The 26,837-nt window shown below is 35.7% G+C and overlaps 1 protein-coding gene across 5 annotated transcripts in view; it reads left to right on the forward strand.

Annotated features, from left to right (window-relative positions):
• Window positions 1-26,837, forward strand: part of LOC123544970 (extended synaptotagmin-1-like) — a 153,334-nt gene that overhangs the window by 47,412 nt on the left and 79,085 nt on the right. For all 5 annotated transcript variants that reach the window (XM_053539902.1, XM_053539907.1, XM_045331155.2 and 2 more), the window contains exons 3-6: window positions 4,383-4,620; window positions 9,999-10,127; window positions 11,236-11,342; window positions 24,563-24,649. In XM_053539902.1, the coding sequence (XP_053395877.1) occupies window positions 4,383-4,620; window positions 9,999-10,127; window positions 11,236-11,342; window positions 24,563-24,649 (561 nt within the window). The remainder of the gene's footprint in view (window positions 1-4,382; window positions 4,621-9,998; window positions 10,128-11,235; window positions 11,343-24,562; window positions 24,650-26,837) is intronic.

The raw sequence follows: 26,837 nt of genomic DNA on the forward strand, positions 1-26,837 counted from the left end.
TTCGAACCCGCGGCCTCCGGGCTACAAGTCGAACGCTCTACCCATACATTATGATCTTAGATTTAGACTGATAAATTAAAAACAGATTTTGATGAATTGAATATATCCGAACTTACCGATGTCTGGTTAGTTGAGCCTTTGAAGAGTAGTTTTTCCTACAACAGTGGTAGGGACACGCTCCACTATGTCTCTTCTCGTGCTCCTTTAAATTACTTTTTCTCCGAAAAGACTTTCCGCATATTCATTCTCCATGCTATAAATAGATAATATGAAAGTTTTACTGCTGTTACTCTCGGTGCAACAATGAGAAACGTATTTAATACTTTTTGTTTGTCTTTGATTTACGTCCTCTTTCAAAAGTCAGAATCATATGGTGCGGACAACTAACCATCGTTACTGGAAAGAACAAGTACTAGGCTTCCATGGCCATCCCCCGTAAGCAACTGTCAACTTTTTCACTTAAAGGTACATGGTCGGTTGCGCATATAATGGATTTAGAGCAAAATAATTTCAAAATTTTATCATTTTACCTTTTTATGTATAGATATACAAGAAACGTTTAAAGAGCAGTAAACGTGTAATTATTTCCAAGTTAGGGTGAGGACTGACCCTACTCATTTTCACTGTAGCATTTCTGTATATACTTACCTACCGAAAGAAAAACAGCCCATTCCCAGCATCTGCATCTTTTCTAACAATATCAAAATATTTACAGTTCAGTCATTTGAAGTCAAAGATGTTCTACATGCATGATAAATAGTCTTTGACGTGTACGTTACCCTCTGGGGAAAAATGAAGTGTACGTGACCTCCTGAAAAACCGCAGCGTGTACGTTACCGCACCCTTTCTCTTACGATATCTTCAATAATTCCTGAATAGTCATGTTAAATATTTGGTACAGGACTTTGGATAATGACAAGCTTTATTTTAAACCTAATTCCAGCGAAAATTATCCGCAGAATCTGTGCTAGGTGCGTAACTTGCAAACAGACGTGTTTGTTACCAAAATATTTTGCATCTTTCGAATCAGTTGGGCAAGGATTACGTAAAAATGGGAGGGAGTTTAATCAAGTTACATATATCCGATGAAAGAGTTTTTTATTGTGGGGTTTATGCACTTTATCTCGTTTAAAACAATTGCGGATCAAAAAAGTTATAGTGAAAAAACATACCTGAAGCGGGGCTATTTTTAGCACTTTTGCGTGCACGTTATCCGATTCAGTCACGTGGTTTCCCCACCATGCTACTGCGCTAACGAGACAAGTTTAGTACTTCCAATTGGTTGGTGTCTTTTATGTATAAAACATGTATTCAGTAAACTATAGCACCCCTTTACTTGGATTAGTTCAATATTAAAATTACATTTATGCCTAAATGCACAACGTATATCTATACCTTTCAAATGTAACAATTTCAGAGTTGAAGTCTGCTTGCTCCCACTTACGAAAGAGACATGCCTTGTTCAGTTTACTAGTTCTTTACTATGGAAGGTCTTTTAATTACAAAATGGTTAAAAAAAGACATTGTCAGAAATATTTATTATATATCCATCTGAAAAATGGGACATATTATGGGAACACTCTTGGATGGTGGGGGGCTGTATGGGCGAGCAGGCGGCGTCCACAAACTTTCTCTGGAGCATTTCTTCTTCATGCATAGAGGGATTTTGACATAACTTGGCACAAACGTTCACCATCATGAGGCGGAGTGTGATACGCAAGAACCAGGTCCCTAGGTCTGAAGTCAAGGTCACACTTAGAGGTCTAAGGTCAGATACAATATAGACAACTTAACAACCTCTCGATGGTGTATATTGTGACTATGGCACCCTTATTTATGTCTATATTAACTGAATTAGTGTTACATGACACAACGCTGGACATCTAAATGCGTTTTTATTCTTCATATTCAATGCAAATCATGTTTTTAAGAATTTTTCCTACATATTTTTAAACAATAACCAACAAATAAGCAATAAAATTGTACATGTCATATTGACATGCAAGCTTTGAGCATTTCTGTTGTATGTGCACACACCATTCCAACAACATTCATATCATCTCTCCACTTCTTTTGTATTTTAAAAGTGTCTCAGTTATGTATAAAACATTTTAACACATGATGGGTATAAGGAAATTTGGGTTAATTTTCAGTATGATGTTAGGAAAATATGTTTGAATTTAGATTACTATATACTTTGTTTTTTTATGCCCCTGAATGTTTTCATATTACAGTCACACTGTTCATCCGTGTGTGTGTGCCTGTCTGTGCATTCTTGCGTGCATCCATGTAAATTCTTGTCCAGGCTGTAATTCTGCCATCCATGAAGGGATTTTGAAATGACTTGGCATAAATGTTCACCATAATAAAACAATATGTCATGCATAAGACCCAAACCCCTACCTCCAATTAAGGTTAAGGCTACAGAGGTCAAAGGTTAATAGGGTCTGTTTTGTGTCAGGTCCATAACTCTGCCATCCATGAGGGATTTTGTAGTAATATGGCATAAATGTTCACCATAATTAGACGACAGGTCATGCACATGACCCAGACCACTAGCTCCAAGGTCAAGGTCACACTTAGAAGTCAAAGGTTAACAGTGTCTGCTTCGTGTCTGGTTCATAACTCTGCCATTTATAAAGGGATTTTGAAACTACTTGGTATAGGTGTATCCAATAATGAAACAACATGTTCTGCGCAAGATCCAGACCCCAAGCTCAAAGGTCAAGGTCACACTTAGAGGTTAAAGGTTAACATGGTCTGTTTCTTGTCTGGTCCATAACTCTGCCATCGGTGAAGGGATTTTAAAATTACTTGGCATAAATGTTCCCTATAATGAGATGACATGTCATGTGCAAGACCCAGACCCCTAGCTCCAAGGTCAAGGTCACACTTAGAAGTCAAAGGTTAACATTGTCTGTTTCTTGTCTGGTCCATAACTCTGTCATTTATCAAGGGATTTGAAAATAATTTGACACAAATGGTAACTGTATTTAGAAGGTGTGTCACTCTTATGACCCTTGACTCTCAGGTCAAGGTCAAGGTCACAAAATGATTCATTCCTAAACTATTCTGGCATATTTTGTGCAGACAACTGTAGCATTATTGGGCACGCTTCGGGGGCATTTGTCACTAATAGTGACAGCTCTTGTCTTTACTTGGAACATTGGAAATGGTTTAATGTTCCAGTTCCTCCATGTACCTCAGAGTGATTTTCATGTTTTTCAGTGAATTATCAAAATAGTGCAGTATATCTTGTATTTTCACAGTGAAATGTATTGAGTATATTTTTCACTGGTAGGAAATCCTGAAATGATTAGATTTAGTCAATAGAAAATTTGTTTGTTTTACATGTAAGATCAAAATATCTTGCCCTCATGAACACCATATTTTACATTTTCACTCTTGGCTATGCCACTCGTGAAAATATTGCATCTGATGTACAGTCTTGAAAGATGTTTCATTTAAACACTGAAACAAACAAATATCCGCTATATCTTTTATCAATAACAGTGCCTGAAATTATATAAATAATTAAATAAAAAGCAGTTCAGCCTAAAGCAAAAACCATGATTTTGTCTTATAATGTTTCTTGTTTTATTTTCTGCATATTAATTAGGTCAGTCGGGGTATAAATAATGAAGGAAATTCTGCAGGATGCAAATCTATATTCCATATTTAGACATTGTTGTGTCTATGCCAATAAATACAAGGTGACAAGCGGATGTACAGGCTGATCTTGCTCTGCACTGGTCGCAAAGGCAGACTCACTTGCCACTGACAAGCTAATTAATGAAGTTACATAGTGGATCCCAAGAGTCAAGTTTTTATAATTTTTTTGCAATAGATAAATATTGTATATAGTACAGCTCATTTAAATGGGTCAGCCGTGTTGATGTACTTATAAAATAAACTTGTCCGGTTTATAGGTTGGTCAGGGCTACGGATATGTATTGTATTTTGCCATCGGAATATTTCTATAAAATGCTTTTTACCCTTCCTTTTGGACCCATCCATGTTTACAAACACGTTTGTTTATTTTATGGACTGTCAGTCTCAAGTTTATTTTTACCTGACATACGAAAATAAACTGGGCTAAAAATGGTACTTTAATATTTTAAAAACTGGTCCATTGGCAAAAACTAACAGTCTTAGAGTAACCGTTGACTTAAAATGAATGAATAGGAAAATACCTAAATATGTTAGTAATTGTAGAAAGAAGTTGAAATGGCTTGATTCAGGGTGACTCTGTGTTTAAAGCAGTGTTTTATTAGAGGAGAGAGAGTCAGAAACAACCAATGACTGAAGCTTTTTGTTTAAGTTAAAAGCAAAAATATGTTTTATATCTCGAGTCTCTTATGACATTTATGTTTATTTTTTAGGTAATTTAGAATTAACAGGTTTTACATTTGGCGACATTACACCATGCATACGCAACATCAAAGCTTTTGAGTGTACTGATGGAGTGCGAGGGTTCAAACCTGCATCCTGGTCCGATGTGACACATCCTCCAGCTGGCCTGGACAAGATGTCAACATTCCAGATTGTGCTGGAGGCTGATATAGCATCAAGATGTGAGGACTTCAGGATGGTTTTTAGAGCCAGGGCTGGAGGAGAGAGGTAACATTGTTATGGCATGAGTGAGTTGTAGTCTGCCGAAAAAGTGAGTCGAAGAGACCATCAGACTTGTTCCATGACTTTATAGCCAATAGCCTTATGTGCACTGTTAACAAATTACAGCTCCGTATGGTGGCTGATTTGTCCCACCTTGTTATTCGTTCTTTCACTGCTGGTTATGTTGCTGCAACAGAACAAAATGGCACAGATCAGCCACCATAGCTCGGTGCTGGTTATGTTTTTATACATGATGCAGACAATTTCATGCCTGTTATAAATTTGTTTGTCACACTGTGAATATTTAATTAAAATTAAACCATGGAAAATATCATCCAATCTGCAGTTAAAAAACACCAATTAAAAAATGTTGTTAATTGCACTCCGTTTCTTTTAACTGTCACGGTATAAGACTTGAATATTAAAATGGGGAGAAAGTGTGTAGGCGGCAAGATAGCTGGATCAGCAGAGCATCGGAACGGTATTCCGTGTCCCTGGGTTCGAGTCCCGGTTTGACTGCACATAAATTTCACCCTGTGACATTTGGCGCCAAACGTGGGGACTTGACTGAATATACTCCGAGATCATGTTTACCTTGTTCTCTATCCCATTAGAAATTTGAGGAAGAATTTCAGATAGCAGGGGAGTATGTCACGGTATATGACTTCAAGTCCCGGTCTGGCTGCTCATTTTTCTCACCCTTTGACATAACAATATAATCTTCATGGGCATTTTGGTCAGTTTGTCTTATCCACGGTTTGACAATGAGAGCATTGAGGATAAGATTTCAAAGACTGTCTCTATCTTTCTAAATCATTTTTTTTTTCTTGGACAAAGTAAAAATCTTTTGTACAGACTGAAATTTGAATTGCCTGTTATTACTTGATATTTTATAGTTTCTTTCTTCTTTGTTTACCAGAAATATACTGAAAATATCAATCAAACTTGAACAGAAAATACATTTTACAACTCTATAACAGGAATAACTTGAATGCTAACAGTTACTGTCAGCCTTTCCTAATGTGAAAAAAATGCTTTGTTACATACATGAATTTGTAATATAAATGTCATGCATTAATATGAACTTCAGAAGCTTTTCCCTCCCTATGTAACAATTTATAGATTTGAAACCAATCCATTAAATATAGACTTTTAAAAAATACTGACAAAGTGCCATGGAAGCTGCTTTTAACTTACAGCAAATTATCCTGGGAGTTGTTACCATTGGTTTAGATTGATATTGATTGATAGCATTATACTTTCTTTGTATATAAGAGCTTTATATTTCTCACTATATCATTTGACTGAAAAATGGTCTGGATTGATTTAAAGCAGATACTTATGCCCATAAATGCCTTTCGTATGAATGTCAAGGAGGATGAATAAATGGTTTGCATGAGAGCATGCCAAATATTTCACTTAATGTTTTAGGGAAGTAATGGTTTAGTTAAATGCAAGTGTTTGCAGCTTACACTGCACATGGTAATTTACTTCCTATCATAAATTGATTTTTACTTAAAGCTTTAAGTAAATGGAAGGATGCTTAAGAATATGCTGTCTGGCAAACTGGTACTAGTTCTGAGGTTATAAAACTGGAATTTAGAAGCCAGTCTCTGAATGCTACACTGCTATTGGTCAATTTTAATTTTTTGCTCGACAAATAAGATGTTGGAGTTTTGAGACTGGTACAGTTTTGTCCAAAGCAGGGTTTTAAATCTTGAATTCAAATGACCCAAGATCCATTATTCCTGTGTCTCGGCTTGAAATGTCAAACATCCATCAATTTTCAGTGTCATGTAAAGCAGGTTAGGAAAAAAGGAATTAATAAAAGCGAGAAAAAGTAAATTTTCCCTATACCTTCACTATAAACTCACTTCTGCTTCTTAGTCCAGGGTTGCATGTGGTAGGGGAGGGAGTGGTTGTATTTTATGCTAGACACAAATATCTGACATAACGTTGTTAAGGTTTATGAAAATTGTAGTACTTATTAATTACTTGTATACATTTACTTATCATTTCCTAAAGCCCTCTACAGACGGTAGGTTTTTGTTGTACAACACTAATTATCTCAAGATGTACAATTTTGAAATTGTACATTTTTCACATACAGACAGTATTCCATTCTCATATAAATCACAGAGATTTACCTAGTAAACATAGTGCACAGGTACTGAAAAAATTATAAAAAAAATAATATTCACCTTTTTATGTTCCATAAATTGATTACGTATGACACAAATGAGTCAGCATGAGAAAACCAACATAGTGGCTTTGCGACCAGCATGGATGCAGACCAGCCTGTGCATCCATGCAGTCTGGTCATGATCAATGATGTTTGCTTTCAAACTCTATTGACAATTAAGAAACCGTTAGGGAACAGCATGGACCAGACTCGGAAACACACTATGTTTGGTTTCTCATGCGCGGCTCAAATCATTTAACTTTAGCGTCATCCTTTTCTATATGCATTAGAAGCCATTTTATTAAGATTTGCATTTTTTTTGGGCAATTGTTTCTGGAATTTCATTCACCTGCCTCTTATCACTAATTATTTACCAATTTGTTGCTTGTCAACGTGGGTGGTACGTAGGCAAAACTTACGAAATAGAACATGTCCTAATCTGTAAGTCAAGACTTAAGATTTACGAAATCAAGGAATAGCATCGTACACACGGTAATATTTGCTGTACATCTTGAAATTTATGGGGTTGTACAACAAAAACTTACCGTCTGTAGAGGGCTTAACGAACAATCCATACATGTGTGTTAAATACTTGTAATTCAAGTGGACCAAAAATTAAGAAATGCTTTCTGTCATACTGGAGTAATTAATAGGGGCTAAGATTATTATAAAACTGTTTCATTTTGTATTTGTAGTGTTTTTAGCTCACCTGTCACAAAGTGACAAGGTGAGCTTTTGTGATCGCGCGGTGTCCGTTGTCTGTCTGTCCGTGTGTGCGTGCGTCAGTCCGTAAACTTTTGCTTGTGACCACTCTAGAGGTGCCATCAAAAACTAGGTCAGTAGGTCAAATAATAGAAAAACCTTGTGACCTCTCTAAAGGCCATATTTTTCATGGGATCTGTATGAAAGTTGGTCTGAATGTTCATCTTGATGATATCTAGGTCAAGTTCGAAACTGGGTCACGTGCGGTCAAAAACTAGGTCAGTAGATCTAACAATAGAAAGACCTTGTGACCTCTCTAGAGCCCATATATTTCATGAGATCTTCATGAAAATTGGTCAGAATGTTCACCTTGATGATATCTAGAAGAAGTTCGAAAGTGGGTCAAATGCCATCAAAAACTAGGTCAGTAGGTCAAATAATAGAAAAACCTTGTGACCTCTCTTGAGGCCATATTTTTCATGGGATGTGTATGAAAGTAAGTCAGAATGTTCGTCTTGATGATATCTAGGTCAAGTTCGAAAGTGGGTCACATGCCATCAAAAAGTAGGTCAGTAGGTCAAATAATAGAAAAACCTTGTGACCTCTCTAAAGGCCATATTTTTCATGGGATCTATATGAAAGTTGGTCTGAATGTTCATCTTGATGAAATCTAGGTCAAGTTCGAAACAGGGTCATGTGCAGTCAAAAACTAGGTCAGTAGGTCTAAAAATAGAAAAACTTTGTGACCTCTCTAGAGGCCATACTTGTGAATGGATCTCCATAAAAATTGGTCAGAATGTTCATCTTGATGATATCTAGATCTTGTTCAATAGTGGGTCACGTGCCATCAAAAAGTAGGTCAGTAGGTCAAATAATGAAAAAACTTGACCTCTCTAGAGGCCATATTTTTCATGGGATCTGTATGAAAGTTGGTCTGAATGTTTATCTTGATGATATATAGGTCAAGTTTGAAACTGGGTCAACTGCGATCAAAAACTAGGTCAGTAGGTTTTGCAATAGTAAAACCTTGTGACCTCTCTAGAGGCCATACCCTTGAATGGATCTTCATGAAAATTGGTCAGAATGTTCACCTTGATGATATCTAGGTCAAGTTTGAAACTGGGTCACATGCCTTAAAAACTAGGTCAGTAGGTCAAATAGTAAAAAAACCTTGTGACCTCTCTAGAGGCCATACTTTTCATGGGATCTGTATGAAAGTTGGTCTGAATGTTCATCTTGATGATATCTAGGTCAGGTTTGAAATTGGGTCAACTGCGGTCAAAAACTAGGTCAGTAGGTCTAAAATTAGAAAAATCTTTTGACCTCTCTAGAGGCCATATTTTTCAATGGATCTTCATGAAAATTAATCTGAATGTTCACCTTGATGATATCTAGGTCAGTTTCGAAACTGGGCCACGTGCAGTCAAAATCTAGGCCAGTAGGTATAAAAATAGAAAAACCTTGTGACCTCTCTAGAGGCCATATTTTTCATGAGATCTTCATGAAAATTAGTGAGAATGTTCACTTTGATGATATCTAGATAAAGTTCAAAACAGGGTCACGTACCTTTGAAAACTAGGTCAATAGGTCAAATAATAGAAAAACCTTGTGACCTCTCTAGAGACCATATTTTTCAATGGATCTTCATGAAAATTGGTCAGAATTTTTATCTTGATAATATCTAGGTCAAGTTCAAAACTGGGTCACATGAGCTCAAAAACTAGGTCACTATGTCAAGTAATAGAAAAAACGACGTCATACTCAAAACTGGGTCATGTGGGAAGAGGTGAGCGTTTCAGGACCATCATGGTCCTCTTGTATGATGTTTGCTGTTTTGCAGGACATGATTTCATGGTATTCAAGTTATAAATATAAAATAAATGGAACTATTGTTTGTTTGTTGGGATTAAATATTGTCTATTGATACCATATTTTGTCTCACAAATCTCCACATTTACATTTTTCAACTGAAGTGAATACCTTGAAAAGGAAACAGTCATAGCAGTTATACACCTGATCACTACCAAATCAAGTAGTCCAAATATAACTAGTGCTAATTTTTCTTCCTTTCCCCATGCCCTTTCTCAATAGCATCATGTTTTCTTTTACTCTACTGCATTTCTGTATGTATGTATGTGTAGCATTCTATCAAAATCAGTATGTTCTGAATTTGCATGCTAGTCAAATATGGAGGTGTAAGAATTCTACCAGTATGTTTCGAAAAGAGACATGGAAAAAAGTGAAAAGGTGTAAATTCAGCAGGTTATATTGAACTATTTGTAGTTTTCTTATATAAAAGTTAACACCCCTTTTTCTTTTCCCTTTTTATAGCAGTTATATAGTTCTTTATGGGAATATAAGTCTCTGAAAATCTGATATGCTAGAAAATGTTGAAAAAACGTCTTCAAGTAAGTGAATTTTATATAAAATAAAAACAGTCTAATTTAGTGGTGTTCAAGCCTTATAATTAGTATTCTAATATGTGTTATTTCATTGATAGGATCGGCTTAAGTTTTGACACAGCTGTTGAAGAGTTACGGATTAAAGGAAGACTGCAAATAGTGCTACATATGTCTATGGAAGTACCCTTTCCTCATATCACCAAGGCTACAGTATCTTTTTCTGAAGAGTAAGTAAGAATAAAAATATAAACTATTTTGTTATGCAGACTCATTGTTATTTTTCTGGGGTCTTTGGTATCATGGAGTCCATTCAGTGTCCATAGATAGTAAAGTAATAATTAAGCCGATGTTAGTGGGGCATTGAATATTTCATTACCTCTCAAGAACAGGCTCAGCCTGTATAGGTTTGAACCTGGCTGTCTGCGTTAGAACTTTTCATGTGAGAATTTTTAAGTCAGCCAGATGGTTTATTGAAGGTCATTGGTTCTACCAAGGTGGCTGCAAGAAACGATTAAGAAGGGGCACCTAGGGTTGTCCGTTAAAAGCTACAATGTCACTTTATGGAGGGCTTGAAAAGGACAAAGTTCTTGATTTCTAATTCAGCATTAAAACTTGGAAAGCCTTTATTTTCTGTTATATAAATACATCCATGCCAAAAAAAGGTTCAGTTTCATAGGGAAAAGAATATTTACAGATTATCAGGGGCATAGGCATCCCCCACAATTGATGTGCAGGCACCATTTTTGGAGGGGAGTGGGTGAGTGAGGGGGAGGGGGTTGCAGGTGTGCTGCCCTGAAAAGGTTTAAGTTCTAGTGCATTTTGGTAAATATTTTGAGGAATAACCTATCCCGTTTTGAAATAAAACAAAAGTAAACCACGCTTGTGAAAATCAGGCCTGAAGTTTTACATGTTATATAATAGGTAGCTATGTTGCTGATTGTATTATTTGATAAGTATCAGAACTTCCTGCACACCCTGAATGGAGCACACTGTTGTTCTCAATGACAGTTTGACAATGCATTTATAGCTTCCATATTTTAGAGAATCGCTAAGAAAAATTCGCAAACTTCAGTCTAATTCTGGTTATAAAAACCTCACAAGCAATGGTAATTTGCTGATTGCCAATTCAACACCATGTCAGTTTTAATACTACATCAAAAATGTGTTCAGTAAACTGCTCTGTCAGATTACTCTACAAGCTAAAATATCAGATAAGGGTATCTGCAGGAAATTATGGTACCAGAATTAATTAATTGTATTTTTTTCATACCAAATCAGTGAATCGGTACTGAAAGTTGTTTACTTTTATTTGTGTTTTGTATTGTACATTTTCAGGCCTGAGGTTTGGTTTAATGTTACTGTGTTAAAGGCACTACAGTTAATGGAAGTACCTTTGTTGAAATCCTGGATACATATCAATGTTATGGAGGGAATTACTAAAGGTATATACACAATGTATTTGATGTACAAAAATTGACAAAGTCAATCTGTATCATCCATGTAATTATGTCCTTGAAAAATTACGTGCAAAGTACAAATGTATGTTGTCCCCCCCGGCCGTTCTCCTTTCAAACAGCGACATAGATTAGTATCATGTTTTTAAAATGGTTGCTGCAAACATATTTACATATCTGAGCTTGTAAAATTGTTATTGGTGACAAGTCAAAAAATGATTCTTTACCATAGGTCAATTTGAAAATCATGCATAGAAACATTCAGCCAGACTCTTGAGTTATGTGACTGGTCTCCTTACACAGTTGAGGTTTGGATAGGACTGGTTAGCTTCCTTGATCCAAAGTGAATTAATGTGGCGATTATTTGCCCAGTTGTGCTTTTGCAAGACAAGGTTACGATAGGACTTACCGTATTTTCCCGAATTAAGGCCCCCCCTCTAATTAACGCCCCCCACCCATTTTGGAGCAGAAAAAAGTCAACAAGAACGGGAAAAAATCACCTACCTCATTTTTATAAGTCCACATAATAAGTAATTTACAGTACTAAAGTCCAATGTATTAAAAATTAAACACACTTTTAAACAGTCCATGTACCGTAAGTCCAAAACATTTGAACTAAGTACGGTACGTAACAGAAAATTAAACGGTAAATACATTTTTGATTTGTTTTTACACCACTCGCGCACACGCTTCCTGCCGAGGTACCGTATTTAAATGCATAAAAAACACACTGCATTAAATTGGATGCCAAATAATTACGTTTTAGGGGGATTAAACAACACAGAAACACTTTACAGCTAGTTTGAACGATGTTTTTAAGTTTTGTAAAAAATTTCATTTTTTATTTTTTACCTCAAATAAACGCCCCCTCTTTGGAAAATGTAACCCCCCCCCGGAGGCGTTAATATGGGAAAATACGGTAATGATTTTGTTTTGTCTGTCTATAAATCCTAGAAGTCCTGTGTGTTGAATTTATACCTCATTATTATGAAAAATTGGTTTGAACATTCTAATGTGATCATCCTTGCCATAAAACAGGAATTTCTATTCATGTTATGTCCATCTGTGTAACAACTCCTTAATGAAATGACTGTTAGTTTATGAGTGTATCAATTATAGATATTCATTTTTGACCCTTACCCTGCTAAGTTAAGTGTCAATTGGACAATACCATTAACTGTTAAAAGGGGTTCTTACCAAATATAATAAATTATACTGACTGACAAGCAAATTGCACGAGGTGCAGACTGCTCATGATCTACACTTGTCACAAAGGCAGAATCAGTGTATCCAGCATGATAAGGGTTAAAGGTAAAAACATAGGTGAGCCAGGGTCAGATTTAGATTGTAGTGTTTCTAGCATGTTATTACCTGCAGCCTGAAGGCCTCAGGTATATTGGAATGCAACAAGTAGTGTAGCACATGGGGACTGGGTGATTTCATGTGACTTTTTATCGATATGCGATTGGCTTATCACATTTATGGAATGCCATTTTTGCAATATAGCTTGCACTCTATATGATATATAGAGAAATGTTTGTGACCTGAATTCCTCATTCATTATTTCATATATTTTATTCAAACTTTCAGCAATGATCAATATTGATACCTTGTTGTGCATAAGGGTTTTAGTATGAATTGCTCTTCAATTTCCTGGATTATGGTCCTGTGTTGTCAAATAAGTCCAGGTGAATGAATTACACTTGTGAAAGCTCTAGTAAAGTATTACAGTAGTCCAGGAATGTGACCAGTTAAGCTAAAAGTTATGTTATACATGAAATATAGTTATTTTAGCTCAAAACAATAACTTTCAATTTAAGAAATACGTAGTTCATAGATCTACTTGTAAATCATGTTGACTGGAGTAATATTTCATACATTAAAGCGTAATGGTATAATAAAAAAATCAGGTACGTTATTCACCCATAAGTTACTGTCAACAATATCTGGTCTGTATAACTTCTGGTGGCAGGAAATCTTTCAACTTGTATCTACCTGTCTTGGGTGAAAGAAAAATCAAACTAAGCCAGTCGGAAAATCTCTAAGGCAGTGTAGTAATATTCTCTCATCCAAATCTTCAAATCTCACTCTATTAGGAGGTTCCAAGAGTAAATTACAACGACAACATTAAAAATTCAAAGTTCCATTGTAGTTTATCATGAAAAACTAAGGGGCAGTATGCTTATAGAGTAATTGGTATTTCTGTTTCAAATCTTTAAAACTTACTTTGTTAGAAGGCTAGTGTCCTTTTCACAAAATTATTAGGTTAAAACATGCAGACTTGCATGATAGTTTATTAGGGAGAAATTTGGGCAGTGAATGTCGTTAAAATGATAATGCTGATTTTTTTCAGCGAATATAATTTTCAGATTGATATTTGAATCCTTTAATTTATATATTGACATTTGCATTTTGCATCTGTGCTATAATATAGCCACCTGAGTCTGCAGTTATTTGTATCAGAAAAAGCCATTTTGTGAGAACTTGCATAGAATATACTGCAACAAATGCACAGTCACACCTTTGCTGCTTTGATGTGTGGAAATCTGACACTGGTAATTCCATAAGGGAATCTTCTTAGACCTTCAATTTTGGATCACTTAAACGTTACTACTAAAGGTTTGAAACCTGTTTTTAGCCAACTCAGAGCATAAAGTGCTCGGGTGGGCTATTGTGATCTGTCCACACTTTTCTTCAAACCTCCTCCTCTGAAACCGTGTGGTGGAAGTTGATTAAACTTGGCCTGGATGTCCCTTGGGTGGTCTTCTTTCAAAATTGTTCAAATCATTCCGCTTAGTTGTACATAAGGGCCGCCAGAGCAGAAAATAGAAAAATCTTCAATCGACATCTCCTCCTAAACCGTTGGTCTGATTTTTAAATAATTTCACACAGATAGTCCTTACATAACCCACTACTGAGAGTATTTAAATTAATCAGATATGTTAACATACATGGCCACCAGGGGTTTGAAAAACGGGACGTATTATGGGAACGCCCCTGGCGGGCGGGCGGACGGGCGGGCGGCATCCACAGACTTTGTCCGGAGCATATCTTCTACATGCATGAAGGGATTTTGATGAAACTTGGCACAGTTGTTCACCATCATGAGACGGAGTGTCATGCGCAAAAACCAGGTCCCTAGGTCTAAGGTCAAGGTCACACTTAGAGGTCAAAGGTCAAATTCAAGAATGACTTTGTCCGGAGCATATCTTCTTCATGCATGGAGGGATTTTGATATAACTTGGCACAAATGTTCAGCACCTTAAGGCGGAGTGTCATGCGTAAGAACCAGGTCCTTAGGACTAAGGTCAAGGTCACACTTAGAGGTCAAAGGATACAAGAATGAAAACTTTGTCCGGACCATATCTTCTTCATGCATGGAGGGATTTTGATATAACTTGGCACAAATGTTCACCACCACAAGGCGGAGTGTCATGCGCAAAAACCAGGTCCCTAGGTCAAAGGTCAAGGTCACACTTAGAGGCCAAAGGTCAGATACAAGAATGACTTTGTCCGAAGCATTTCTTCTTCATGCATGGAGGGATTTTGATGTAACTTGGCACAATTATACACCATCATGAGAAGAAGTGTCATGCGCAGTTCCCTTCTTTAGAATTACTTCCCCTTGTTGTTACAATAAATAGCTTATATTGTAACTTTTTCATTACTAGTCGTAGGGAAAAATCGAGACCACTTTTCTGTAGTACAACATGCATGCTACATCCAATTATGAGGTGTATTTTGACCAATCTCTACCTGGTAAAGATTTTTGTGTGGACTTACAATTTTTTTTTTGATTTTTTTTTTTTTTTTTTTTTTAAAGATTATCTTCCCTTAGTTGTTACTATAAATAACTTATATTGTAACTTTTTTATAATTGACCGTAGGGAAAAAACAAGACCACTTTTCTGTGGTACAACATAGATGTAACTTTCAAATTTTAGATGTATTTTAAGGTATCTCTACCTGGTAAGGAGTTTTTTTGTGGACTTAGAAAAACAAATGACTTACAATGATTACTAAACAACCACAAAATTAAAATTCCATTTGCAAATACAGGTGCTAGAGTAAAGAAATTTGCTGTGACGGGCGTATATTGTGACATTCTGGCACTCTTGTTCCGTTATGTATATAGTGGCATTCTTAAAAATTTTCTTGTATAAAACTGTTGCCCCAATTTTAAAATAAATTTCACACAAATCGTTTTGTTCAATTATTTAAATTTGTCAAAAAACATGGTAGCCAGAAGGCATGGTCACTTTTTCCCAATACATATGTGGTGGAAACTTCAAAGGAAATTTTATATGAAACTGCTGGCCCGATTTTAAAATAATTTCACACAAATGGCATGGCCGCCTTGGAGCGTGGTCATTTTTCTCTTTGTGTATATGTTGGAAACTTTAAAAATCTTCTTGTCAGAAAAAGGATGCCAAATTCTAGAATAATTCTACAGAAATGTGGTCACTTTTCCCTCTATGTATGTAGTTCAAGTAAGCAGTGTAATTCAGGTGAGCAGTCTAGGGCTTTTATGGCCTTCTTTTTACCTTATTGCTATATATCTGTATAATATGCTTTCAGAACAATGAAGTTTAAGAAACTGCTATGTGTTGTTGCTGAGAAAGTGGGTGATCTGTGGGGCTTTACTGTGCTTTATGAAACATAATATGATATAATTTCTGTTGCCATGATTAATCAGGGGCCATGCACTTGGAAGAACTAAATGACCAACTTGCCAGAAATGCTTTTCAGGTCATTTTTAAGCTCACCTGAACCACAGTTTCAGTGTTAGATATTGTAATGCGACTGTGTCTGTGTTAAATCTTCTGGCAGGGGTCGCGCTCTCGGTCGCCAATGTTGCCAAATGCGCCGATTTACAAAATCTGGCACTAATTTGGATCAATTGGCGAAAGTTTCTGGCGACAACAAAGCAAAGATCGGGCCGAGACATTTTTTTTCAATGACACCAAGGATCAGCCTACATCGTGCAGTAAAGTAGGCCACTTCGACTAGTTATCGTCCTCGGGTGAAATCCGAATCGCCGAGTTTTTCAGACTGTTGTAATCTGTTTACTTAAAGTTGTAAAACTTGATGCACACACAGCATAATACAACAGATGTAAATTATCGATAAATCCATGGTTAATTCCGCCTACTCGCCTGTCTAACTTCAACCAATCATAGCATTAATATCCCACTATAGTTAATCAATATTGTAAGCCGCTGCGAAAATTTTCAATCGGCGTGTAAAAAGCCGATAATTTTATCGAGTGCAGACTTAAACCTCCTTCAACATGATCTTATGCATCAATTGTATGTTATTTCTTGATTTTATTATAAATTACATCAAAATTTATTACAAATACATCCAATTTCTATAACTGAATTGCCCGGGAACCGATTCCACGGACATCTGAATTGCAGTACAAAATACTGTAAAAAGATCGCCAAGTTTGGTATTGTGTTTGAAAAGATTTATAAATAAATCAATTAAATGTATAAATCTGAACAAGTTGATGCAAGAATCGGGCATTATTAAAGCAAGAGAATCGAAACATGCATGAAAACTTCCATGGCATTCGATCGTGCACCTGATAAATTTACGAGTGTCGGACGCGTAAATTTCGAATAAAAATTTAAAGGCGACTTTTTTCATAGCACAGTTTGTAATTTATTTAGAAAAGGTTAAAAGAATTTGTAAAACATTCATTTTACTAAAACATTCTTTAAACTGTGCTTTTTATTTTATTTGTTTTGTAGTTTTGAAAATAGAACTGAAATAAATGAACTTGAATTTTAGTATTTGTTTTTGTTCTTGTAGTTTATAATGCAGGTAAAATGAACTTTCATTTCCCATCTTCCTATAGCACCAGTGTTGGCTCCAATGGCTCCTCTTTGGCTCCAACATTTTTGCCAAATGGCAAAAGTGTTGGTGATAGCTAAAAAATATCCAGAAACACCCCTGCTTCTGGCATAAGCTTTTCACCTTTAAAGTACTTCTGCTTCTCAGGAACGGCTTTATCACTCATCCACATACTGGTTCTGTAGCATCATTGTAAGGTTCTTTTATTAAATTTGTTCAAATAGTTCAGCTTGACTGATCTTAGAGGCTGCTAGAGCTGAAAATAGAAAACCCTTTTAATGACTTTTTCTAATGAACCTCTTGATGGATCATACCCAAACTTGGTCTGTAGAATACTTGTAAGGTCTTCTCTCATTTTTATTCAAATGGTTCCACTTGACTGATTTTAGAGGCCATCAGAGCTTAAAATAAAAACCCTTTCATGACTTCTTCTCTTGGAAAGCTTGATGAATAGTCACCGAACTTGGTCTGTAGCATCCTTGAAAGGTACTCTGTTTTATTCAAATGGTTGTGCTGCACTGATTTTAGGGGCCACCAGAGCCAAAAACAGAAAAAACATGTAAACGTCTTCTTCTCATGAACTGCTTGATGGCTCATCACAAAACTTGGTTTGTAGCATCTTTTTAAGGTCCTCTCTTAGATTTGTTCCAACAGTTCTGCTTTACTGATTATAAGGGCTGCCAGAGCTGAAAATGGAAAAACCATTAAACAGCTTCTTCTCATGAACTACTCTATCGATCGTCATCAAACTTGGTCAGTGTCCTCTCTCAGGTTTGTTCAAATGATTCTGCTTGACTGATTTTAAGGGCCAACAGTTCTAAAGGTAGAGAAACCTTTAAACCACTTGTTCTCATGAACTACTCTATAGACAATTTATTGTTTATTAAAGTGTCACATGTATAACTATGTAAAAATATGGCTTATGAGACACTGGTACAGATTTGTACTGTCATGAGTCTATATTTAAAAGTTTTGAGATCATATTACTTGTATGATGCAATAGTTGTTTTTCTATGTATTCTTCTTTATAATTATTATAAAAATAAAATCACCTATTTGTGATGTACAATGTTTGTTCTCCTAAATATTCTTAATGGTATAAGGTCGAACATTTGTGATGTACAATAATTGTTCTTCTAAATATAGATCATCATCAGACTTGGTCAGTGTCCTCTCTCAAGTTTGTTCAAATGGTTCTGCTTGACTGGTTTTAAGGGCCACCAGACATAAAAATAAAAAAACCTTTAATTCACTTCTTCTTATTAACCACTTGATGGATCATCACTAGACTTGGTCTGTAGCATCTTTGTAAGGTCCTCTCTCAATTTATTTAAATGGTTCTGCTTGACTGATTTTAGGGACTGCCAGAGCTTAATATGGAACAACTTTTTATACTAATCACAGCTGTTACTATTCATGATATGGTGTGTCATAACACGTCAAGGTCAAATGATCAGTTTCAGATGAGAGACTTACAGTCACCATGGCATACTTGTCTAGTTTAAATGTTTCTTTGAATCCACAAAATGAAAATATCACAACATTCTGTCTGCATTTTCCTTAGTGTTTTAGACCTGTCTTATAGTGGACACAACTTGACCCCGATGGTTGACCTTTGTATTAAAATGCGTAATGAGGCAAAACCTACTACTGAAAAGGAGTGTACGTAAAACGCTTGTACGGTAACGCTTCTAAGTTGTTATATACACAGTATTGTCGAGCAATTTTTGTTGAAAAAAAAACACGAGATGCACGAGAAAATGAAAATAAATGTGCGTATTGTTTTAACTGATCCAATGTAAGTACATATTTTAACACACTAATTAGATATACGGCTACACCCCTTATTTCTACAATGAAATAATCGATATGAATAATCAGCCAAAAGGCCAACCATCGCAGTCAAGTTGCAACTACTATACTATGTTTTTACATCCATTGAAAATAACTTGACAGAGAAACATGTCAGTAAATAGTTCCATGGCTGACCTGCCTATTTAGTGGATACTGTCTATATATATTTGTAAAACAATAGCTGTAACCAAGAAACGAAGCTTCACTGGTATGAAAATGTTTAGTTTTGTTTAAAAGCAAAATGTAGGACAGCATAGTTACATTCTACACAATTACTTTATTTCAATTTGATGAATAGTAATTGCAAGCCTGATTCTCTTTACGACAGTTACTGTCATCTTTTGCTTTACTCATTTACTGGTACACATTATTGTCTATCTTACATTTTGCTGAATGCTTGAAAAGGTTCGATATTGCTCGTTTAGCATTTTTCCTGGAAACGGTTCACATATGACTTGTGCCATTTTGTTGAGAAAAAAATCACATTATTTTACCATTTTGCTCAGTAACAGTTTATATATTTTGCCAGTTGTTTAATAACAGTTCAGCTAATTAGGTTTGCTATTTGCATTATGCTCTGTAACAGTTCAGAATATGTTGGCTATGTAACAGTTCACATTTATTGTATTCCCATTTTGCACTCTGCATTGTAAAAGTTCACATATATTGCAATTTTTCATTATGCCTAGTAATGGTTCACATTTTTGCCATTTTGCATGATACAGGTTTACAGAGTCTGCCCTTTTGTTTGTTAGTTTGTTCATCCCGATTTCATGTATGGGCTGAAATATTGTTGAAAAACAATGTTAAACCCAAAACAAACGAACAAATGTACTCGATCATACTTTATACTGATGTATGTAGTTTTCATCATATGTTTAAGATTGTTCACAAGTGATATAATTTACCAAGATATTACATATCAGTTACCACTTCTATTTAAATGAAGTAATATAGTTGGCAAATGATCACCTCATCAAGATGATGTGTAGAATTCATGAGTCAGTCATGTCAGTTCAAGGGCAAGGTCACAGCTCAAGGTCAAAGGTTTACCCTATCACTATCCATAACAGAGGCGGGGGATTTAGCTGTCTTTCAGACTGCCTTGTTCAAAAGTAGTCCCTTGTTTAATGAATAAGATCACCTTCTCAGTGTTCCCCTGAGCACACATGAGACTGTTAATTTTGTTGTTGGCTTATATTACTGCCTGGAAACTTATAACAGCACTAGCTACTGACTGTAATTTTCTTGAAAGACATAGTAATTTATCGAGATATAGACATTATTAAGTCATTGCCATTGATCTTTCCAGTAAGAAATATGAAGATTAGTGTATTTGTTCTTATTGTAGCACTTTCCCTGTCTAAATTCCTGCTATTTCATTAGTTTAACAGAAACTTAAATAGACTTGTGTAAGAAGGCAGCATGTTTGGTTGATAGGTAATGCCAGCATATTTGAAATTGTTTGGGGGTTTTAAGCTTAAAATTGGTGTTGTGTTAGTTCTGTTGTTACTGCAAGATAAAGAAAATAAAGAATTTGCTAAGGGTTGGTCTGGTATAAAATGCTACTAAATTTGGTCTATATAAAAATCTGAATGAAACAGCTTAATTAAGATTTAACTTTGTGGATTGAGACTTTACAAAAGAATAATAACCAGTATCAAAAAGCCTCGGTTCATCAATGACCTCAGTGAACAGTGACTTATTTGTCCAACTCAGAATTGGACTTGCTTGTTGGGCGACCATTTGTGGGAATGGATTTAAACTTAATACACTAGTTTACCTAGATGATCTGACATGCAATATGCAGGTTTTATAACTCTATTCTTGCATGTTCACAAAGTTTATGCCCATTTTCATTTCAGATGATTTTTGTTAAGATTTTGAATGTACCGTATTTTCCCGAATTAAGGCCCCCCCTCTAATTAACGCCCCCCACCCGTTTTGGAGGGGAAAAAAAGTCAACAAGAACGAAAAAAAATCACCTACCTCATTTTTATAAGTCCACATAATAAGTAATTTACAGTAAGTATCTAATGTATTAAGAATTAAACACACTATTAAACAGTACATGTAACGTAAATCCAAAACGTTTATACGGTACGTATCCAATCATCAAATAGAAAAATAAACGGTAAATCCATTTTTGATTTGTTTTTGCACCACCCGCGCACAAGCTTCCTGTCGACTTTAAACAAATTTGCGGCAAAGTGTTAACCTTTTCTTCGGCAGTTCTAATAACTTTTAATTTAAAAGCCGGCACATAAACAGCGTGTCAAACCACTGACATTGTGTATTGCAGTACCCGCATGTACTAAGGAAAATATTATCGGAGTACACAGCTGTTTGGGTATGATGACGTAATGTGTAATGTCGCGAGCGTGTCACGGAATACATGAGGTACCGTATTTAAATGCATAATTTTAAGATAAACTGCATTAAATTAGATGCCAAATAATTATGTTTTGGGGGAATTAAACAACACAGAAACACTTTACAGTTGGTTTGAACGATGTTTTTAAGTTTTGTAAAAAATTTTATTTTTTATTTTTTTACCTCAAATGAATGCCCCCTCTTTGGAAAATGTAACGCCCCCGGGGGCGTCTATTCGGGAAAATACGGTAAGTTGGAAACTTAGTCACAACTGAAACTTAACACACTTGTTCACTGTAATTTTATGATCTCATTACAATGTTTTGCTATTTAACAAAGTTATGCCCCTTTTAGACTAAGCAACATTATGGTGTGATTTGTTGTCTCATAAAGTTTCATAAGAAAAGGAAGTTTTATTATTCAAAATTGTTGCCCCATTTTGTACTTTTTATACGCCCATCTCTGAAAGAGGGGGGCGTATTATGTGAAACTCAGGGCGGGCAGGTGGCGTCCAAAAGCATGTCCGCTCTCTAAGTCAAACAGTTTGTGGGCATAATATCTCAGCCAAGTTCGATAACCAGTGAAATCACACCAGGAACTATTGTGTTTTGGGCCTTGAATTACTCGAAAGCTGCAAATTTAGCCTTGTCCGCCCTCTAAGTCAACAGTTTTCATTAGGGCTGTAAAGAGTATCCGAGTACTCGGATATCCACGAGTTTGACCAAAAGTTCGAGTACGGATATTCGTCATTGTCAAGATCGTTGGATCGCCATCTTTTTCATTAATACATGCAATATGTATAATTCTATCAATAAAACTAAATTAAAGCTGAGCCCGCCCGCTTAGCTCAGTAGGTAGAGCGTTGGTCTACGGATCGCAGGGTCGTGAGTTCGATCCTCGGGCGGGGCGTATGTTCTCCGTGACTATTTGATAAACGACATTGTGTCTGAAATCATTAGTCCTCCACCTCTGATTCACGTGGGGAAGTTGGCAGTTACTTGCGGAGAACAGGTTTGTACTGGTACAGAATCCAGGAAAACTGGTTAGGTTAACTGCCCGCCGTTACATGACTGAAATACTGTTGAAAAACGGCGTTAAACCCAAAACAAACAAACAAACAAAAAATTAAAGCCACATTAAACGTCTTTAATGAATTTTCTTGCACATCTAAGACGATTACGCGTTGTCAGATTCTAAACCAGATGTAAACAAATGTCTAGAGGTAGAGTTAGCATCGGTCTTATATTCAAACTAAAATTAATATGAAATCTGTCAAAACAGTGAATAAACATTTATCATTTAAGTAATTAAATTCAATAAAAAGTTAGATACGAAATCCCTGTCCAAAAAAATAAAATTTTCTTATCAAAAAATACGGAACTGTTACTAAATATTGTGATATTAATGACCGACGTCATATCGTTCATCTGCAAGAATGGCCGAACATTACAGAAGTCCACCCGCGAAACCTGACTTTAATTAATGAGAAAAACATTAAACATAGGTCAAAACTATTAAACTGAGCACCATGAGAACTGCAAATTTAGATTCCGTAAAGAAAAAAGTACAAAAATAACAGGCTTGCATTTTTGTATCATTATAAGTTGTTGCTGATGATCCGTGGTTCGATCTGTGAATCGTAAGCCCCGACTCGCGGATCGGATCGGATCGCCACTTGTCTGACGATCCACAGCCCTAGTTTTCATCCGATCTTCACCAAACTTAGTGACAATGTTTGTGTGCATAATATCTCGGCCAAGTTCGATAACTAGGAAAATAGCACCAGGCACTCATGTGTTATGGCCCTTGAATTACTCGAAATCTGCAAATTTAGCCTTGTCCGCCCTCTAAGTTAAACAGTTTTCATCCGATCTTACCAAACTTAGTGACAATGTTTGTGGGCATAATATCTTGGCCAGGTTCGATAACAAGCAAAATCGCATCAGGCACTCTTGGATTATGGCCCTTGAATTACTAGAAAGCTCTGCAAATTAAGCCTTGTCCACTCTCTATGTCAAATAGTTTTCATAATGATCTTTCACAAACTTGCAGATAATGTTTGTAGGTATAAAATCTCAGCCAAGTTCGATAACCAGATGAAGTGCCCCTGGCACGTTTGGATTATGGCCCTTGAATTAATAGAAATCTGTGAATTTAGCCTTGTCCGCTCTCTAAGACGAACAGTTTTCATCCAATCTTCACCAAACTTGCTGACAATGTTTGTGGTCATAATATCTGGGCCAAGTTCAATAACCAGCCAAAGCGCCCCAGACACTCCTGGATTATGGCCCTTGAATTAGGCCAAGTTTGATGACAGGCGTATTTTGTGACAGTCTGCCACTCTTGTTTGCCAATGTTTTCATTAATTTAACTGTTTTAGTAACAAAGCTTTTGAATTGTCAAGCATTGCTGTCCTCTGACAAGTCTTGTTAGGACTATGTCTTTCCATACATCTGGCATCTCTTCCATTCTACTCTGACACATGCACATAAGCATCAGCACCTGCATTTGTTATGTACTGTTTTTCAGCTGTCCATCAGAATCTTAAATATGATGTTTACAAAAAGCATGGCTAGACTAAATATCTATGATTATACACAAGAAAATTATTTTTAAAGGGACCATTATTGTTGGAGTTATCACCCTTTATGGATTTAAAATAACCTGTTCATGGACAGGCTGCTATATGAGGGCAGACTTTTCTCCAGCTGGCCAAGTAAAATGTTTTTAAGTTGTTTGCCTATATTTGCTACCAGCATTTTCGTGTCAGCTTTTCTCAGCTTTTAGAGAAAAGTTCAGGTTACAAATTAGACTTCTAATCTAGAAATGGAAAACTGCTTCATTCTAATTAAGTAAAAGTGAGTTTTAATGGGCCCAGGTTGACAATTTCTTAGACAGATAAGGGAAATGTTTGACAGCTAATTTGATGTTAGGTAACAAATGAACTAATTACAATTCCTGTAATTGACAGTTATCCATCCTCTCAGAAATTTAGAACTTGCCAAAAAAAAAAAGAAAAAAGAGAATGATGAAATGGCATGCATAGAATGTGCAATTTTTTTAAACCAGCATTCTGATGAATAAACTTTAAGCTTTATGATTTTTTTGTTTATCTTTTCCAGCCTTGGTTGATCCAGGAAAAATTGACATTCACATAGCAACAGTGGGGCCAGTAAATGCTCAACAATTTGTACCACAGAATAAACTTGGTAAGTTGGACATTGAAATCATTGTGTTATGCAAAATTTGCATCTTAAATTTTTCATATTTTCCTTAAGTAGTGGTCAACAGTTAAAAACGTAATTTTAATAGTAGATAGTATTACTTCAGTTTGTGTAAGTTTGCTATGGTTTGACTGAGTTTACTGAAACAGTGTTGCGCTGGAGATGCCAGAAAATTAGTAAGTATTTACATCATCACCGTAATGCAAAGTGTTTATACCCCAGAGAATGCATATGGTCTCTCTGTACTTTGGAAAGTTTTTTAATTTGTCCATTCAAACACACTTTGTGTTTTTAGTGTAACTTTTTAATGATTCTGATATTCTAATGAAATTTGACACATGCTTTAAGTATGATAAAAGGGTATTATGTAAGCAAAAGTGAGCTATAAAATACATCCAAGGTCACAGGCAAGGAAACTACCAGTAATCCCAAACCCTGTGCCAGGGTAATTTGTGTTTAGAAAATAGGTGAACAAGATGTTTATGTCAAAATTTCAATGTATATTTCACTATATCTGTATTTTATGATAGAAATATATACCATATTTTAAAAAGCATTAGTAATTTAATATAGGTGAAATTAATACTGTTAAATGTAATGATTTGAAACAGAAATGAAATTTCAACCAAGATTACATATATCATTGAAAATTTAAATCATATACGGCAACATTTGACTATTATTTCATACAGTATCATATTCAGTTAGTTTTAAAAAAGTTGCCAGGTACTTGGAGTCGGGCACAAACATTCCCCCTACACAAACTTTAGTGTGTATTTTGGTTCATGCTTTTGCATAGGACTAGTGCAAGTTTTGCCATGCATGTGAACAGTCCTTTAAAGAAAATAAGTTTTTAACATGTTGTTGAATATTTCTCAGTATTGTTATATTTCAAAATGACAAGGTCTATAACAAAATGAGAAATGATAAAAACTCTTCAATAAAAGAGAAATGTGATATAATGTGAAATCAAGGAGAAAAAACAATCGGTGTATATGATGTCTCCTCATTGTGTGATAGACATAATTGAGCGGCGCCATGAGAAAATCAACATAGTGGCTTTGCAACCAGCATGGATCCAGACCAGCCTGCGCATCCGCGCAGTCTGGTCAGGATCCATGCTGTTCGCTAACGGTTTCTCTAATTGCAATAGGCTTTGAAAGCGAACAGCATGGAGCCTGACCAGACTGCGCGGATGTGCAGGCTGGTCTGGATCCATGCTGGTCGCAAACCCACTATGTTGGTTTTCTCATGGCACGGCTCATATTATCTTACATCAAATGTTTGACTTGATATGGTTTTGTACAATGTTGACTGAATTACTATATGGCTTCCTTTCTAATTTGTCAGCAAATTACAAGTGGAATCTGTCATAGTAATGAAAATGAATGGTATACTTATAAATCCACGCTGTGTATGTAACTTACAACTTCCTCGCATGAATTACTGGCTGAAGGAAGATGAATTCCTAAGATATATTGTCTTCCCTTATGCATTGTGGATAACGCCCAGAATTTGAACCAAAGACCATGTTATTGGAAGTGTCTTTTCTTTAGCTTTTGGGCTAACCAGCAGATAACTCTAGTTATATAACTGAAAAGTTGGTTCCAGTTACAAGCACAGAACTGATATATTATCTGTAAGAAAAACTTTTCTTACAATTGCTTATATTATATGATAATAATAATAATAATAATATCTTGGTAAACATTTTCAGTTATTCAAGCATGCTGTCCACCTGAAAGTTCTTGTGGAAGTTTCTTCCTTTAATGAATGTCTATCAGTATTTAGTGTTCGGTCTTTTACTTTGTCATTCATGGATGGATTAAAAAAAAAATGGCTACCACTTATCACCATAACATCTTGATATGTCATGTGCAAGACCTAAAAATGCACCATCCTTACTTTTGTAGTTATCTCCCTTTAGTGAATTTTCAAGGGCATAACTGTAAAACCACTGTATAGAATTTATACAAATATCATAACAATGATAGAAGACATTTAGAAGAAGCACATTGTAAAAGGACCATAACTCTACTATACTTATATGTTTATTTGTGTCCCTTTATTATGCCCTCTCCAATTTTTTTTTCTTTCCACAGACCTTTTTTGGGCTTGTGACACTTACTTTTTACATGTTGCATCATTTTTCACAAACAGTTTAAATGAAATT

This window comes from Mercenaria mercenaria, chromosome 1 (genome assembly GCF_021730395.1).
Source record: "Mercenaria mercenaria strain notata chromosome 1, MADL_Memer_1, whole genome shotgun sequence".
Classification (NCBI taxonomy): Eukaryota; Metazoa; Mollusca; class Bivalvia; order Venerida; family Veneridae; genus Mercenaria; species Mercenaria mercenaria.